At 42.1% G+C, this 15,707-nt stretch overlaps 2 protein-coding genes across 2 annotated transcripts; both read right to left on the bottom strand.

Moving 5' to 3' along the window:
• Positions 1 to 1,874: 1,874 nt before the first annotated feature.
• On the bottom strand, positions 1,875 to 4,389 carry LOC102704077. The gene is made up of 2 exons (XM_006659410.3): positions 4,076 to 4,389; positions 1,875 to 2,753 (listed from the first exon to the last, which is right to left on the bottom strand). Exons 1-2 carry the CDS (start codon positions 4,276 to 4,278, stop codon positions 2,258 to 2,260), a joined length of 699 nt encoding a protein of 232 aa, XP_006659473.1. The 5' UTR covers positions 4,279 to 4,389; the 3' UTR covers positions 1,875 to 2,257.
• A 2,984-nt stretch (positions 4,390 to 7,373) lies between these two features.
• On the bottom strand, positions 7,374 to 11,755 carry LOC102714762 (probable GTP diphosphokinase RSH2, chloroplastic). Its single transcript, XM_040526683.1, has 6 exons — positions 10,664 to 11,755; positions 10,352 to 10,537; positions 8,804 to 9,264; positions 8,551 to 8,709; positions 8,131 to 8,479; positions 7,374 to 8,017 (listed from the first exon to the last, which is right to left on the bottom strand). Exons 1-6 carry the CDS (start codon positions 11,357 to 11,359, stop codon positions 7,724 to 7,726), a joined length of 2,145 nt encoding a protein of 714 aa, XP_040382617.1. The 5' UTR covers positions 11,360 to 11,755; the 3' UTR covers positions 7,374 to 7,723.
• Positions 11,756 to 15,707: the final 3,952 nt, after the last annotated feature.

Raw genomic sequence — 15,707 nt, 5'->3', positions numbered from 1 at the left:
GATCACTAAAATATGTATATAAAAATTTTATTTATAAATTATTTTTCGTTTACAAATATGCTGCCCGCTTGTCTGTCACTCCATTTCCACTAGCTACAGCTGACCGTTGGCGCTTGTGAGAGGCGTCGATTTCATCTGCTTTCGCCACACCATTTTACTGATCAATGTTGGGATTTTTTTTAGAGAAAATGTTCCTTACTATGATCAAGACACAAGCACGTATAACAAGGTTTAGAACATCTATGTTAGGGTAAGCTTGATTTAAACATCTCAACTATCATAAAGTATAATTGACATTCCTTAAGTCTTAACTGTAAAAATATTCCCTCTCCATTCCCCTCCCCCATGAAGTCGTCGCCACCGGACTAGTGGGTGTCAACGATAGTGTGATGTTGGAAGCCATTTTTTTGTCACAGTGGGTGGCAGCACCTCAAGCTCACCCAAGAACTGGCTCCAATTCTTCTATGAGATTTGCCCATGGGGGTTTGATCTCCACCTCGCCACCACTTCCTCCTTAAGCTACTTTCCACTAACCTTTGCCCTCCCTATCACCAAGATCGAAGAGCTCACCCAAATCTCTCTCCCTTACTATAACACCCTTGAGCTCTTAAAGGCATAATAGCCAGATCGAGGAAGACAATGTGGGTCTGTCTGCCATATTTAAGACCGACAATAGTTTCAGTAATAGACGACCAGCTAGATTTGACACCGACAATAGTTTCAGTAGTAGACGACCAGCTAATTTGACAGTTGAGGGGGAACTAAGCCGCAGTAGGCAATGTCAAGGACAAGATGGAGAAGATTCAAATGAGATGTTGTGGCTGATGGCAGCCATTCTCATTTTTTCCCTTGTATCAACCATCCAAAACTTGGCCATTAGGGGTTATAGTACTCTTAGTTAAGATGCCTTCCTCTCCCTGGTGGGATCCACTTGGTAAAATCCATGTACAGAATTTCATGGACATGCAAAGGCAGCGCGACGTTGCCTAGAAATCACATTATTGTGAAGTCCGCCTTCAAGCATTTGGGTGACATTGTTAGATGGTGGTGGGTTTGTGTGAAAGATGAGTGAATGTTTCTTCTCTCACGTCTCTCCCTCCATAACAATTCATCCTAGGGATGTCAAGGCTTAGGTAGATGTTACATTTAGTTGAAGTTGGTGCTAAGGAATACAACTGTGGCTCTATAGTCTCATAGATACCGGTCATGCTTAACGGCAAGCTAGCATATTTCTCGTTTTAGTCCTCGTTGATGTATGTGTCCGTTGTCGGTGTGGGGTGACAATGTGTCTTTTACTTCTTTTTTTTCTTGATTATAACCTCTCGGATTTAGTCTTGTATTTTTTTTCTTGTTATATCAACATGAAACCACGCAGGATTTGGAATGGTTCTTTTTCAAACAACAACAATAATAAACCACAGTCCTGACTCTTTTTTTTTACAAACCAGGCTCTTCCTTCTTTGATTCAACTGTAATTCAAACTAGTCAATTGCTCGCGCTCACTCGCTTCATGCCAAAAGATAGTTTGTTGGTAATCAATGCATTCATTGAAAACCATTCGAGAGTTAAATCAGATGGTAGCCTATTATAGATCCTACTATGTGTTCATTTCCACTATAATGAGCTTAGATATCATATTTTCTACTCCCACTGTTTCACAATATAAGACTTTCAAGACTTTCTAGCCTTACCTAGATTCATATGGATACTAATGAATCTAGACATATATATAAATTACATATATTCATCGATTGATAAATTTAGACAAGACTAAAAAGTATTACAATATAAAACGGAGTTAGTAGTGTAAGAAATTGTTACCTTCAATTACCGGTATCTAAAGGACTATCTCAAGAACCATAAAACTTCTCCACTGTAATTCAATTGTGCCCCCCACAAAAATCAATGTACATATTGCACTGAATTTATTGGTTTGATAGTGCCCCAGATGGCACATGCTCCCTAACAAAGGACAACACAACAAGGATACAGTCAGCCGATCAAGAAGCACGTATAGTACAAGTTTAGAAGATTTGGTTAATTTACAAATGACTAATTTACATGATACATCATTTTAGCGCTTAGGCCATCAATATCAGTACTTAGTATGCTAATTTACAACACAGTAGCCCCAGTCATCTTGCAGGCACATAGACAACACCATCCCACTTCCCCTTGTTTATTCAAGAATCCATCTTGATACTGACCTTACAGAAAGACATTAGAAAACTCCAGGTAAAACAACATAAATATTGCACTAGTCCATCGTTCTCTGATCTTTGGGACGAAATGAGGATCTTGGCCTATGCAGAAGGTGCAAATCCATCATTGAGAATGACCTCATAGGCACAGATGATGATTTAGGATCGCAGGATCCTAGTTGTAGTGCTGGAACATAACAATCCGCAGAATTTTCATAATTAGCAGGTGAGAGAGGAGAAAGAAGCTGCTCAGGTAGCTCGGTTTCTTCAATGCTGATACAGCTGCTGCTCCTGGAACTGCTACTGGCCAAGGTCGCCAAAGAGTTTCTGCTCAGACTAGCAGGCCTCTTAGGAGGTCCAGTTTCATAAACTTCTGCTGCTGTGTCATGTGAATTTTCATACATGATGCTGTACGCAAGGAGATTCTTCCGTTTTCTGGAATATGCACTCTCTGCCTTAGCAATGTCCTTTGCAGAGCCACAAGATGAAGCAGTTTCCTTGAGACACGCAAATGATTTTGATTTACCATTGTAGAATTTGGAGATGCTACGCCTGTTCATGAAAACATGTGGATCTTAAAGAGGTGAAACATACAAAAAGCATCATATCATTCCTGCAGTGTGATGAACACCACAGTGTAAAAGCTAATAACATGATTGAACTGACAAGCGCCATCACTTTAGCCAATATAAAGTTATATTAGTTATGACCGAACAATTCAAAATGAATAGAATGAAACAACCGAAAGATTTTTAAGGACATTCTACTTGTATGATTGTTTGAAGAAAAACAGCATGATAGCAAAATACCACTGGATATAGAGAATTAAGAACAATAGAAATATACTAGATAAACATCCAAGCTTTTGTACCAGGGGAACAATGAGATGCTTATACCAATCAGCAAAGTCAAATATAGTAAGGGAATGCGTAGGATGCATGAACACAGAACAATCCATCCCTGTCCATGACTGTTAAAAAAATGCATTTATATACTTCACAGTAAGGATGATACTATCACCATGGGTCCTCAATTAGACAATAATTGATGTTTTCTACCTGTTAAACAAGTGCAGTCCTTCTCATTCTAAAGTTGCTTCATAAAACTGGTCGCTACCATGTGAAGCAGGTCCTTTTCAATTAATTCAACCAAATATGCGATGATTGACAGCATGCATTTCCCACGCTAGAAATCCCGCGAGTTTTTTTTTCATAAAGGGATTTACTAGCTTAATTCATTTTGAAATAATTGGATGATACATGAAAGCTATCTTAATTGAACAGTAAACTTTCAGATGTGGTTTCTAAACAGGGGACGTTCAATAAGGTTTAGGCACAAAAGTTCAGTTTCATTAGCTTAATCTACCAACTCCTCAAAAAATATATCACAGCCGCAATCCTTTCTTCTTCAATTAGCACCAAGGAACTGTCCACCAGAGATATGGGCATGTTTTTGCTCATCCCGCACTGTAGAGTCAAACTAATGCCCTGTTCACCAGCACTCCACCCGCAGCAAACTTTGCCATTTAGACCAGAACCGCAGCTAAAACAGCAAAATCTATATGATTCCAGAGTATATAATAAATCAAGGAAGCTAATATCACTTCGAATTTGATTTTGTCTCTGTGAATAAACAACAGAACCAGTGTCCGAAAACTACAAATCATCTCAACAAAATGAAAATCACAAATTCACAAAGTTATCCCCTTAAGTTCCAAGAAATTAAGTTACCCAGATCTAGCCTGCAAAAACAATCCAACACAAATAAGCAGCCCAGACACATCAAGAACACCCCCAAAGAACCGATTTTTTTTTCCCTTTGGAGTCCAAATCACAACAGCAGAACAAAACGAAACCATCAAGAACTCAGCTCACCGAACGGGAAGCGCCTCCTCCAATGCCTCCAACCCCGCCAGGTCCCCTCCTCTTCCTCCTCCTCCTCCGTACGCACTCTGCACCTCCTCCTCCTCCTTCCCCGGCGGCGAGCACTCGTCGCTGTCCTTCCCGATCGACGACGAGCTGCACGCCGGCGCCGGCGCCGGCATCGCCGCCTCGCGTGCCGCGACGTCCGCCGGCATCCGCCACTCCGGCCGGCCCGAAGCCGACGGTTCTGATCGCGCGCGGCCGGAACGCCCCCGATCGCCACACGCAGGTTTGGAATTGGAGAGAGCGAGGGGCGAGAGAGGAGCGATCGTTTGATGGCTTTCTGGTTTTATAATTAAGTTTTTTGAGTTACTGCTTTTGATGGTGATATGTAAACTGATAGGGATTATCGTTTAATGCGTTTTCCTGTGTGTGATCAGAAAATCTTAGGTTAGGTTTTACCGCGTGTTACTCTGTGCTAAGTAGAGGCAAAGTAGAGAATTTACAACCAAATGTGAGGTGAGGTTTTATAATTAAAAGCCTCATCTTTTGGTTTTAGCGTGAAAAAAAAATAAATGACATATTTGCAAACGAAAAATAATTTATAAATAAAAAATTTACGTAAGATATTTTAATGGCAGATTAAAAATTCTGCCCCTGTGAGATAAAATGCTTTACAATTTAACCTTACTTTGCCATGTGTAATTTGGTCTTGTTTCGACAAACAAAAAGAATCACAAAGTAAACAATGCTCTTCTACTCCCAATAGTTTGAGCTAACGCTGAAAATTTAACGAGAAATACTTAAATAATTTATCGGCAAAAATTATATATATATACATAGTGTTATTAGCAGTTTAAAAACAAGAAAAAAAAACCAAGAAATCAACTCCAAAAGTAGATTTTATTTTTTAAAAATATTGGTTGTGGCTAATAAGCTAGCAAATACGATGAGAGCTGATATTGCTGGTTTGCTTAAACCCTTCTGTGACATTTTTATTGTAAAATCATGCACACCTTATTCCTATTCTAAATTGAAATCCAGAAATTTCATTCTTCACATGCTTGGTCAATTTTTGAACTGAATGGTCAGGCAACTTTTGTGTTGGTTGAGGTTAAATGCAGGAGATGTTTACACTTTACACAAATACACAGACGACACAGGCATATCATGTTTTGCTAAATCAAGATATCAACGAACAGTTGAATGGAGAAATCCTCTGAACTTTGATCAGCTTTGGTTTCCTATTTCCAGCTATGGTTATCTTATCCTGCTGCGTGTGCAGTAGCACTTTCTTGTAAGCTTCCACAGTCATTCCAGCCTTTTTCTTGCTAAAAATTTGGTTGATTTGGACGTGACACCTCGGTCTTGGGCTCTTGGCAGTTGGCTGTGCCTGTGCTTGCTTGTTAGTCAAAACGAGAGAGAGAGAGAGAGAGAGAGGATGAAACTGCAGGGAACATGTTTGTGTGCAACTGTCTCCTCCACAAGTTAAGACACGTCACGTCTGTGATAACCTGATCGCCTAGTGTTATATCTTTTAATCCTTTCCTGCTCCGTTTTTTCCACAGTTAACCCCTCCCCCTGCTGGCTATTAGTTCAGCGCACACAGCCTAACTCTTACTAAAGTTTGATAGCTCTGTCTTGCACTCAAGATCCTAAACAGTTTTGCATCCTAGTTTTTCAGATTCGTATACTAATTTGATACAGATTCTCCATTTTGGTTTTGCAGATTCACAGACTAATTTGAAGCAGATTCACATTCTAGTTTTTCAGAGACAGGACCGCATGGTCGGTGTCATTTTCCCTTCTATGACTTTAGTTCTAAGGCCCAGTTCTTTACTGCCTATTAAGATTAGCTACTCTCTTAATATCCACTGGCACATATTTTTACGAAAACTTTTTTTATATAAGTTTCTTTGAAAGTCAAACAAATTTATTTTCAACTTTTATTATTTAATTCTTAATTAATCATATTCTTATTGTATTTTTTTTCTGTGTGAATCTAATGGCTAATATTAATTTCTTAAAAAAGAGTGTGCTGTCTGCGTTTTTTTCTTGTTGGTATTATTATTGTAGACTTCCGCGTGTCACGGTTTCTGTGATGCGGCCCATTTTGGCCTAGTTGAGCCCAGACAGATTGCATGGCCCAATCAAGGGTAGATTGGCCTAAATCAAGGCGAGAAACATATGGGCTGAATTCATTTGTGGAATTCGCTGGGCTAAATTTGCTGACGGATGAGATGGCCCAGAATCGTTGATGGGCTCCAGATGGGCTAAATTTATTCACGCCACAAATTCGTTGGTAGAATTAACAGGGCCTAATTCGTTCATACGGAATGGGGTAAAATTTATTGATGGGCCGAATTTGTTGCTGGAAAACTGGGAGGGCCCAAGTTCATTTGTGGGCCGAATTTGCTGGCATGAATTAATCGGGCTGGATTTGTTCGTGGCGGTGGGGCCCAAATTGGCTGGAGAGGGCGGCTGGTATAGATGGCCAAATGGGCGGGCCGGGCCGGCCCACGGGCGGCACCGATGGCCCAGGCACGGCCCAATACCACTTGGGCCGTGCCGGCCCGGCCCGCAGGCACGATGGCCCATTGTTCTTCTTTAAAAAATAAGTCTATATTTCACCCCATCACTTCTTTGAACTATTAAAATAAATCTATTTTCATTCCCTCTTCTTTGGGCTGTATTATATATATGGCTAAAATAAGTCTATTTTACATACTTTTTATAGGCCTTATATCGGGCCTCGAGCCTTATGGCCAACTATAGCGCGGCTGGTTTCGCTCCGGCACCGCCGCCTCGTCGCCGATGGGGCTTGCCATGGCTTCTCCATCCATGCCTTCGATCTCGCAGAGCTGCACCGCCGGAGCGGAAGGCGACGGAAAGCGAGCTCCCCCGACCATGCCTTCGATCTGGCCGCTCCATGTTCATCCATCCATCCGCCCATCCCGATCCGGGTAGTCCAATCCAACCTGACTGTGATTGAGATGTGCACTCGAGGCATCAACCTCCACCTGCCTGCCTGCCTGGATTGCTCCGGCGATTTCTGCAGAACAGCGGAGAATTTTCGTCGGCGTTCTCCTCTTTCACTACCGCCTCCTGTCCACAAATCTTGCCTCGAGAGCTGTCACCTCCAGAGCCAGCAATCCTAGGCTCATCAACCAGCTGTGTACAAATTCTGTCCAAAAAAATCTGTGCCCAGGAAAAACCCTCCCCTGCAAATCTTCAGCCAGAATATTGTACTGCAGGCATCCTGGTCCACATGGTGCACACAAGGTTTCAGAAGGGGACATCTAGCAGTCCATGATGGAGGCTGCTTTCCATAGCCAAGCAGAAATGTTCAGAAGTGCAATTGCAGTGTACAGTAGATATATCAGAACAACACAGGGACAATACAGTGAATGCTCTCCCTTCCTGAATCTTGGGAAGAACTGAATTTCTAAGACAGATTTGACCAGCTTGTGAACTATATTATAAAGACAGCGTTTGGATCAGAACACTGAACACCTAACTCCACACCTTTGACAATTCAGCTGGGTGTGTTCTTTGTGTTTCCTCTGATGCAAGAATTTAGTGTCTGGGATATTTACAAGGAAGAAAATAGAGGTTGAGGGCATTGTACAACAGGAAGTTAACATGGTAGTTGTGACACTGTCAGCTTGCCGGGCCATCCCGGGTGGTGGCGAGGGCGAACCCGCCTCGCTCATACATGCGCTGGATTTCTTCCCGGTACTCGGTAAGCGACTTGTGTGGGAGTGCAGGCGTCAGCTCAACCACATCTCCCATGCACAGTTTCCTGTTAGGGTCGCTTATGGGCTTGTGGTTAACCCTTGGGCGCAATTCTTCTTTCAGTGGGAAGCTGTAAGGGCTGCATCTTGGACTATTGGCCCCAACTCGCTCCATCAAATCGACTACAGTAGAGTTTGCAGGGAGCTCTTGGACAGACATCTAAAGTCAAAAACATAATTTTGTCAGATAATTGAAATGGCCAAAGTTATATCATCACAGAATTTTAAATTTTTGATATTACTGGTTGGGGAAAATTTGAATGGAGACAATACCTTATCATGTTCAAGCATAATCACAAATATGGGTCCATCGTGGTTGCACTGGCGGGTATAAGAATAAGGGCAGTCCTCCGAATGCAAGGGAAATGGACATGGTGGCATGGCATCAGAGCGGACTAAAGCTGAGGGCCGCTCTTTGCTCATTGCTTCGCATTGCCATGTGAGCACCCATCTTGCCCATTCCACCATTTGGAGTACAAAGGAGTGCTTACAACCACCTTCCTTGTATCTCCAGTGTGCGGCAAATCCATATTCAGCTTGTAGATGCATTTCTTTTGTTCGGATCTGGATTTCAAATGGGTGGATCCCCTCACACATGATGACAGTGTGCAATGATCGATACCTGTAACTTGTCAATTAGCAGTGATTCTTGTAAAGATTTTAACAAATTAATCAAACATTTATTCTACATACCCGTTCACTTTTGGATGCAGTATATAGTCCTTAAATCGTCCAGCAACTTGGGGCCAGAGCTTATGGACGATATCAAGAGCTTGGTAACAATCTTTCTCTGTATCAACCACAAGACGTAGACCATGAATGTCATGAACATCATCCATCGTTAGGTTCTTCCTGGAGCACCACATGCATAGTTAGTTGCTGTGAGTACCCATTTATGATGAAAATTTTCAGTTTTCAATAATGTAAATTAAGAAAATTGACATACTTTATCATCTTGGAGTATATACTGTACAGGCTCTTATGCCTCCCAGAAAGACTATGATACGAAATACCTTCATCTCTTAGACCTTTATCAAGTTTATCCAAAGTAGATGTAAGAAGTGCTTCGTCAAAAGATATCACAAGTTTGGAGGAAAGCTCATTGTGCTCCTCTGGATTCAAATGCTTGAAGCAAATATTTTCCAGCTGGTCTTTCCAGCTAGCGATTCCTAACCGATTAGCCAACGGCACAAATATCTCCATAGTCTCTTTAGCGAATCTTTGTTGTTTGGCCAAAGGCAAAGCTTCTATTGTCTTCATGTTGTGTAGACGATCTGCTAGCTTTATCAGAACGGCTCTCGCATCAGCCATTGCAAGAAACATTGTGTGCAGGCGGTCTGCTTCAACTGTTCTGCTTGCAGTATTGTTGTCTCGAGCAAGTTTGCTCAAGTGGCTTAACTTCGAGACCTGAATAAAGCATAAATTGCAATACCATGGCTTTTAAAGTTGGACTAGGTGTATCAAAATTAGTTAGAAGACGGTTTAGGTAATGCGTTTCTAAAAAAGACTTGCCTTTTACAACAAGGAAACACATTTAAAGACAGAATCAAATTACTTCAGATGTTTAACCTTTTCCAAGAATGGTCACACAAAGCATTAAAAATGTAAAAAAGAAACAACAGCGCATACGCGATTAAAAAATATGGTATCTTCTTAACTGTGAAATTGTATCACTACACTAATTGATTGTTAGGAGTAATAGATCAAATCAGCAGCACAGTGTTTCTTGTGCTGGTTAGCTACCGCAATTAGGCATTAGATGGTGGACTAGGCGGCTGAACTACCTTGTGTAGTGTTTTGTTGCTATTTTAGTGGTATATAGTCTAATTTTTATGTATATGCTAACCAATTTCTTGGATTTGACTAGTTGGTATGATTTAGGCGGCAGTGCCACCCAGCCGCCCAACTAGCACCTAGCGCCCTTGAATCATGCTGCAGCAAGAGCTGCTTGTCATAACACTAAGCTTTGGTGCTTTGGTGCTTCGGTCAACTAAACATTTCATTTACTTAGTACTAGTAAGGCCGCGTTCAGGGTATGGCATAAGTTAACTTATGCCCTGGCACGAAAACGTAGCAATAGATTAGAACATGATTAATTAATTATTAATTATTAAAAAATATAAAATAGATTAATATGATTTTTTAAAATAACTTTCTATAGAAAATTTTTATAAAAAATACACCGTTTAGCAGTTCGGAAAGCGTGCGCGCGGAAAACGAGAGATGATAAGTTAACTAACGCCGCTGCCGAACGCGGCCTAAAGCTATCCAAATGGTTGAGCGCTTTAGTGTAAAGTTGTTCATATGGTTGGAAGCTTAAGCAAGATGAGCACATGGCCTATTGACTTTGAATAATCAACAAGGATAGAATAGATAATAATTCAATCATAGCCATGGAACTAGCCAAAAACTTCATTAACTAAAACGGGAGGACTCCTAAATTATTCTGATCCATCTAAAATAATGTTCAAGATCAAGTAAACAAAACACATACCCCTTCGACTAGATCAGCAACACCGGCACCAAACATCCGGAAGATTTGATCATAGTCCATGAAACTATCATCAATGGTGTCGTGCAGAAGCCCCGCAGAGACAACCGTCGCGTTTGCGCCTATCTTGGCAAGAAGCACGGCGGTCTCCACACAATGCTGCAAGTACGGATCACCACTCGCCCGTGTCTGATCACACAGGCAAAGCACAAAATGGCACTGGATTTTAAGGACATATATAATACATCTTGCAGAAAGAAAACAAAGAGGTTAACATTGGAGTCTTGTCCGAGTTGTTGGGAATTGGGATTTCACCTGGTCTCGGTGCGCCCTCTCGGCCTCGAAGAAGGCCTTGACGACGAGGTCGTCGTGGAAGATGCGGTGGCGAGCCTGGGCGCCGGCCAGGAGGTCGCGAGCGTACGGTTCGCAGGACGGCTCCGCCTCGGAGAGGTGCTCGTCGAGTTCGAAGGCGAGCTCGCCGGCACCGACACCGACAGCAGCCGAGACGCCAAGCGGCGGCGTGGCGACCGGCGCGTAGTCGATGCAGGAGCCGAGGGCGTTGCGCACGAAGCTGGAGAAGAGGCGCTCGCGCTCGCGGCCGGCGAGCCAGGACGCCGAGGGGCTCCGCGACGCCGGCGAGGAGGCCGGGCTGTGGAACAGCGGCACGGGGCCGTGGTGGAGCATGTCCCGCCACTTGAACGGCGAGGACGGCTGCGGGTAGGAGTAGCCCCCACCCCCGCCGCCGCCGACAGCCGCCGGCTCGCCGGATCTGTCGTGCCACAGCGCGCCCAGCTCGTCCTGAGCCGCGGCGCGAGGCGCGGCGGTTGGGGAGGAGAAGAGACAAGACAGGCCACCAGCCATGGCCTGGTGGCGTTGGGAGGAGCTACCTGGCGACGGGGAAGCCGCGGTGGCGCACGGCGCGGAGCCCCGGGAGCTCGCCTCAAGCTCCGACGACGGCGCGTAGACGGCGCCGGGCGGGCTGGTGTACACGGCTATCGCCGGCACGGACATGGTCGCTCGCCGTGACCTCCCCCCAACCTTCTAAGCCACCAAAATCAAACTCCGCAACCCCGCAATTCCTCCCCCCACACACACCAAACTAAACCAACCCACAGGTTCGATTCCAAAATTCGATTTTGACGCTACCAAATCGACTGACCGACCAACCGCTAATCAATCCGAGCTACTAGAGGCAAAGGGCGCTCCTTTCTATAGGCAACCCCAAGCTACAGAGCACGAATTCAGCGGCAGAAAAACTCGATCTTGGCGATCCAGATTAACCCCGGCGAATTCGCGGGGAAGCGGCCCCCCCTCCTGCCCTGCGCGTGTTTCTTGTGGGTGGCTCGCGCTCGGCTCTGCAGCGGCGTGGCGTTGGTTTGTGTGGATTTCGGGTGCGAGAAGTGGGAGAAGAATCTGGGTGGCTCGTCCTGCTAACAATAGGCCGCAGCGGAAAGGGGGCGTGGGGCTGTGGAAATGTCGGAATTGCCCGTTCCAGGCAAGAATCTCGCGGGAATTTAGCGTTATTTTAGCTCATCCGCTTCAGCCGTTCAGGCTTTCGTGATGGAATGGATAGGGGTCTGCTCCTTCCAGGCGTGACAGGCTAATCATCTCTTCTCTCTTTGTTTATTCGTATCGAATTCGCCGCCAGGACCGACGAGGCAACTGGCTTCAATTAGAGCCATTCTTCGTTTATTTATTAAGTTTCATCGTCCAAATTACTATTTAACCATCTAAAATATATTTTCTATTTATATCGACTATCACTTTAACATAACCTCCATATTATATTATCCATATATATTTTATCATTTTTTACTACCACATTCTCTCATATCATTATTACTTTGTTGAATATTGAAATATGAAGGGGAGTAGAACCTTCGTATTTAGCATTTTTATTTTTAATATGAATGATACTTTATTTTTTAATGATAGGGTAGATAACCGGCTAAAACCTTGTTTCTCTCAAATCATCTATCTATTTTTAGGATAGATGATCTTCCCGGTTTGCTCTTAGCGTAAGTACTCGGTCCCATACAAAATAAATTTAGTTTAAATTCATCATACTAACATGCGTCAAATCTAGTGCTAGGTTATATTTTTATGGGAAGAAAGGAGTAGTATAATAAGTCTCTTAACACAATTTCCAATATATCATATAGGATTAATTTGTGATGTGGATAAAGAAGAGAGGGAATGACTCACCCTCGAAGGGGTCCACAATGTGCAATAAAAGTAGCCATTATACAATAAATATTTATATTCGGTTGCCTTAACATTAATTGTTAAGGTAATCCATAGCCATACAGACTACCCATAAGAATAATGTTTTCACATTATTTTTACATTTAGGACACACCTTATTTTCTACTCTATCCATAAAGGCACTGGCAATTGTTTATGCCAAATTTGGTAAGATTATTTAGTGAATTCAGTTAGAAAAAAACTCAATCGGTAAAGCTTATCTAGAAGAGTCTAAGTTTAAGAAGGAATCGTAAAGATCAGAGATGACAGATTAATGCTATCTATTTATTATGCAAGATTTAGAAATTTTTCTTTATTTGTAGTAAGTTTTGTCTTGTGTCTTATTAGTACTTTGTTTTCTGTTGTGTTTAAGAAATACATGTTGAGTCCAATTAGGACTAGCTTTCCTTTTATGTTCAGAAAACATGTATCACATCTAATTGGGATTATGTTCAGAGTTCGATCAGGACTTGTGTGTTTTATTTTAATTTTTAGAAAATGTGTGTCATGTCTAATATGAAATAGTATTCACCCATGAGAATAAATATATACATGGGTTAATACAAAATTTTGGTGCATTGCCACCGTCTCTACCGACGTTTCATCACCAGTGAAACTTGGCACTTGACATGAGGGCTACATTGCTTCGATCTCTGGCAGTGGGGTAAGTCATATGTTTCATCGGCCTCAGTAGTCATATGGGCTAGATCACAATTACCTCGGTTTAGTCTGATCTACCGTATCAGTTTAAGCTTATGGTTGATCTGATCGATCACTTTGGATGATTTATGTTGACTTAATATTTAAATTTGGTATCTTCAATCTAATACTATCTCGGTTAGTTTTGATATATTAGATTGTTTTATCAATTAGCTTACATTATGTTGATGTATCTTACTTATTGTTTTATCGTATTCCAGTCGATAAGTTATCGGAGCTTGTTTACCTCGCGAAAAGTTTTGGGTTGGTGTCACACCGAATGTCTAAAGACTATTTCGGCAACTAATTTAAAAAATTAAATACATAGGGTGCAGAAAACCACGAGATGAATTTTTAAGTCTAATTAATCTGTAATTAGCACAGACTAGTTATTGCAGCAGTTATGGCTAATCATAGACTAATTAGGCACAAAAGATTCATCTGGTAAATTCCTTCCAAACTATATAATTATCTATTTTTAACTATATTTAATGCTCTATACATATGTTAAATATTTGATATAACTAATGAACATGAATCTTTTTAGAACTAAACCGGACATCAGCTCATCGGCTTATTGTAATATGGATTCAAGAGTACCCGTTACCCCGGTAACGGAGGCGGTTACCGGTATTAACAGAAACCCTGCATGGCAGTGCTCGTTCACCTTTTTGTTTGAAAAAAAAAACGCAGTGCAGTGCTCGTTCACCTGGATTCAAGAGTACTCTCATGCTAACGACATCGGATCGCTAAAAGTAATCAAAATGGATAGAGGTTCAGGATGTATGATCGAAACAGAGTTAAACAGACCTATCAGAGAGGGGTGAATGGTAGAGAAAACCAAAACTCAAAAATCTTTCGTGGAATAAAAGATTACCTCTGTCGAAGAATATCTTGATCGTTTCGCTCCTATGCCACCTCTACCTTGATCGTGCCGCTGCTGCGCCGCCGATCAGATCGTCGGAATCCAGAAAGTCACCAACGCCGATCAGATCATCAGAATCTAGAAAATCACTAGTAGATGAAAGCCAAAGACATAGATCGAATGAACTTGACTTTATTGCATCAACTGGAATTTACAAAGCGCACCAACAACGCTCCTCTCAAAATTGTTGATCTAGAATCAATAACTATTTAACTCAAATTTTCTAATTCTAAATCTCACAAAAGCATACCGGGGGCATACCCCTCGGTACCTATTTATATTAACAAAATCTATCTCTGACTAGGAATCAGACTCCTTATCCTAGTAGGACTCATCTTTAAAAATTATCTCAAATTAGAAGCCAACTTTCCAACATCAAGTCCCTGCGCTACAGTACCCGCGTGCTACAGTACCCGAACATGAACAGTGCGCGGTCGCTATAGTAGTCCGACTGCGCTAAAGTAATCCGGGTTCGCTACAGTAACCCGCAAGGCTACATTAACCCGACTTTACTGTACCAACTCCTTTTCGCTTTTTCTCATCCGATCTTGATCCGATTACTTCGCGATTTTCCCGATGCTTACACATGCAACATGTGAAGCCCGTTACGACTCCATCCCACACGGTGTTCCTCCACCATGTGCCATCTCGTATTCAACATCGTCATCCAGCATCCTTGATCGTCCGGACCTCAGCTCCTCCTTGAGCTTAGTCACGATCCCACCGCCGTTGACTGATATTAACCTCCGAGAATCACGACTCTACTCCAACCATGTCACATGGCATTCCGACCATCTAGACCTCGGTTCCTCCCTGAACTTAGTCATGGTCCGCATCCCGACCATCCAGACCTCAATTCTTCCCTGAACCTAGTCATAGTCCTCACTAGCCATTGACCATAGTTGAACTTAAGTCACCTGCACACACAGAGACAAACCAACCGCTTCCGGGCACAGATATCACAACCTGACCCACATTAGTCACACACACTCACACCAACACAATAACTATTTCCAAACTAAATCTATCAATTTACAAGCCAATTGTTCATCACGAAATATAGATCATGACTATGATCTTACAATCTCCCCCTTGATGAACACATTGGCAATAACTCCAAAATGCAACTCCAAAAATACAAATTTGTTTTTAAAAAATAAAAACAAATAAATATGTCAAAAAGCATAAAATCGACTATTTTTAAAATTGAAGCAAAATTTTGTTTCTCCCCCTTTCGAGATGCATTTTGTATATTTCTCCCCGTTTGACAATGATTCATCAAGAATTTCAAAAGGAAATATATGAAACATGAAAGTGTATATGTCATGCAATATTTAAAACTTGTCACAATTTAATCTTGAACTCTTTTTTTTCTAAGAGCATTTGCAATATACAAAAGTAATTCAAGAGCATGTATTGCAATAACAAGTTAGATAAAATGACTAGTTAGCTATCAAGCATGCATTCAAGTTTAAACATGAATCATATCTA

This window comes from Oryza brachyantha, chromosome 8, assembly GCF_000231095.2.
Source record: "Oryza brachyantha chromosome 8, ObraRS2, whole genome shotgun sequence".
Lineage (NCBI taxonomy): Eukaryota > Viridiplantae > Streptophyta > Magnoliopsida > Poales > Poaceae > Oryza > Oryza brachyantha.
Note: the sequence above shows the minus strand (reverse complement) of the source record. Positions and strands in the feature narration are given on the sequence as shown.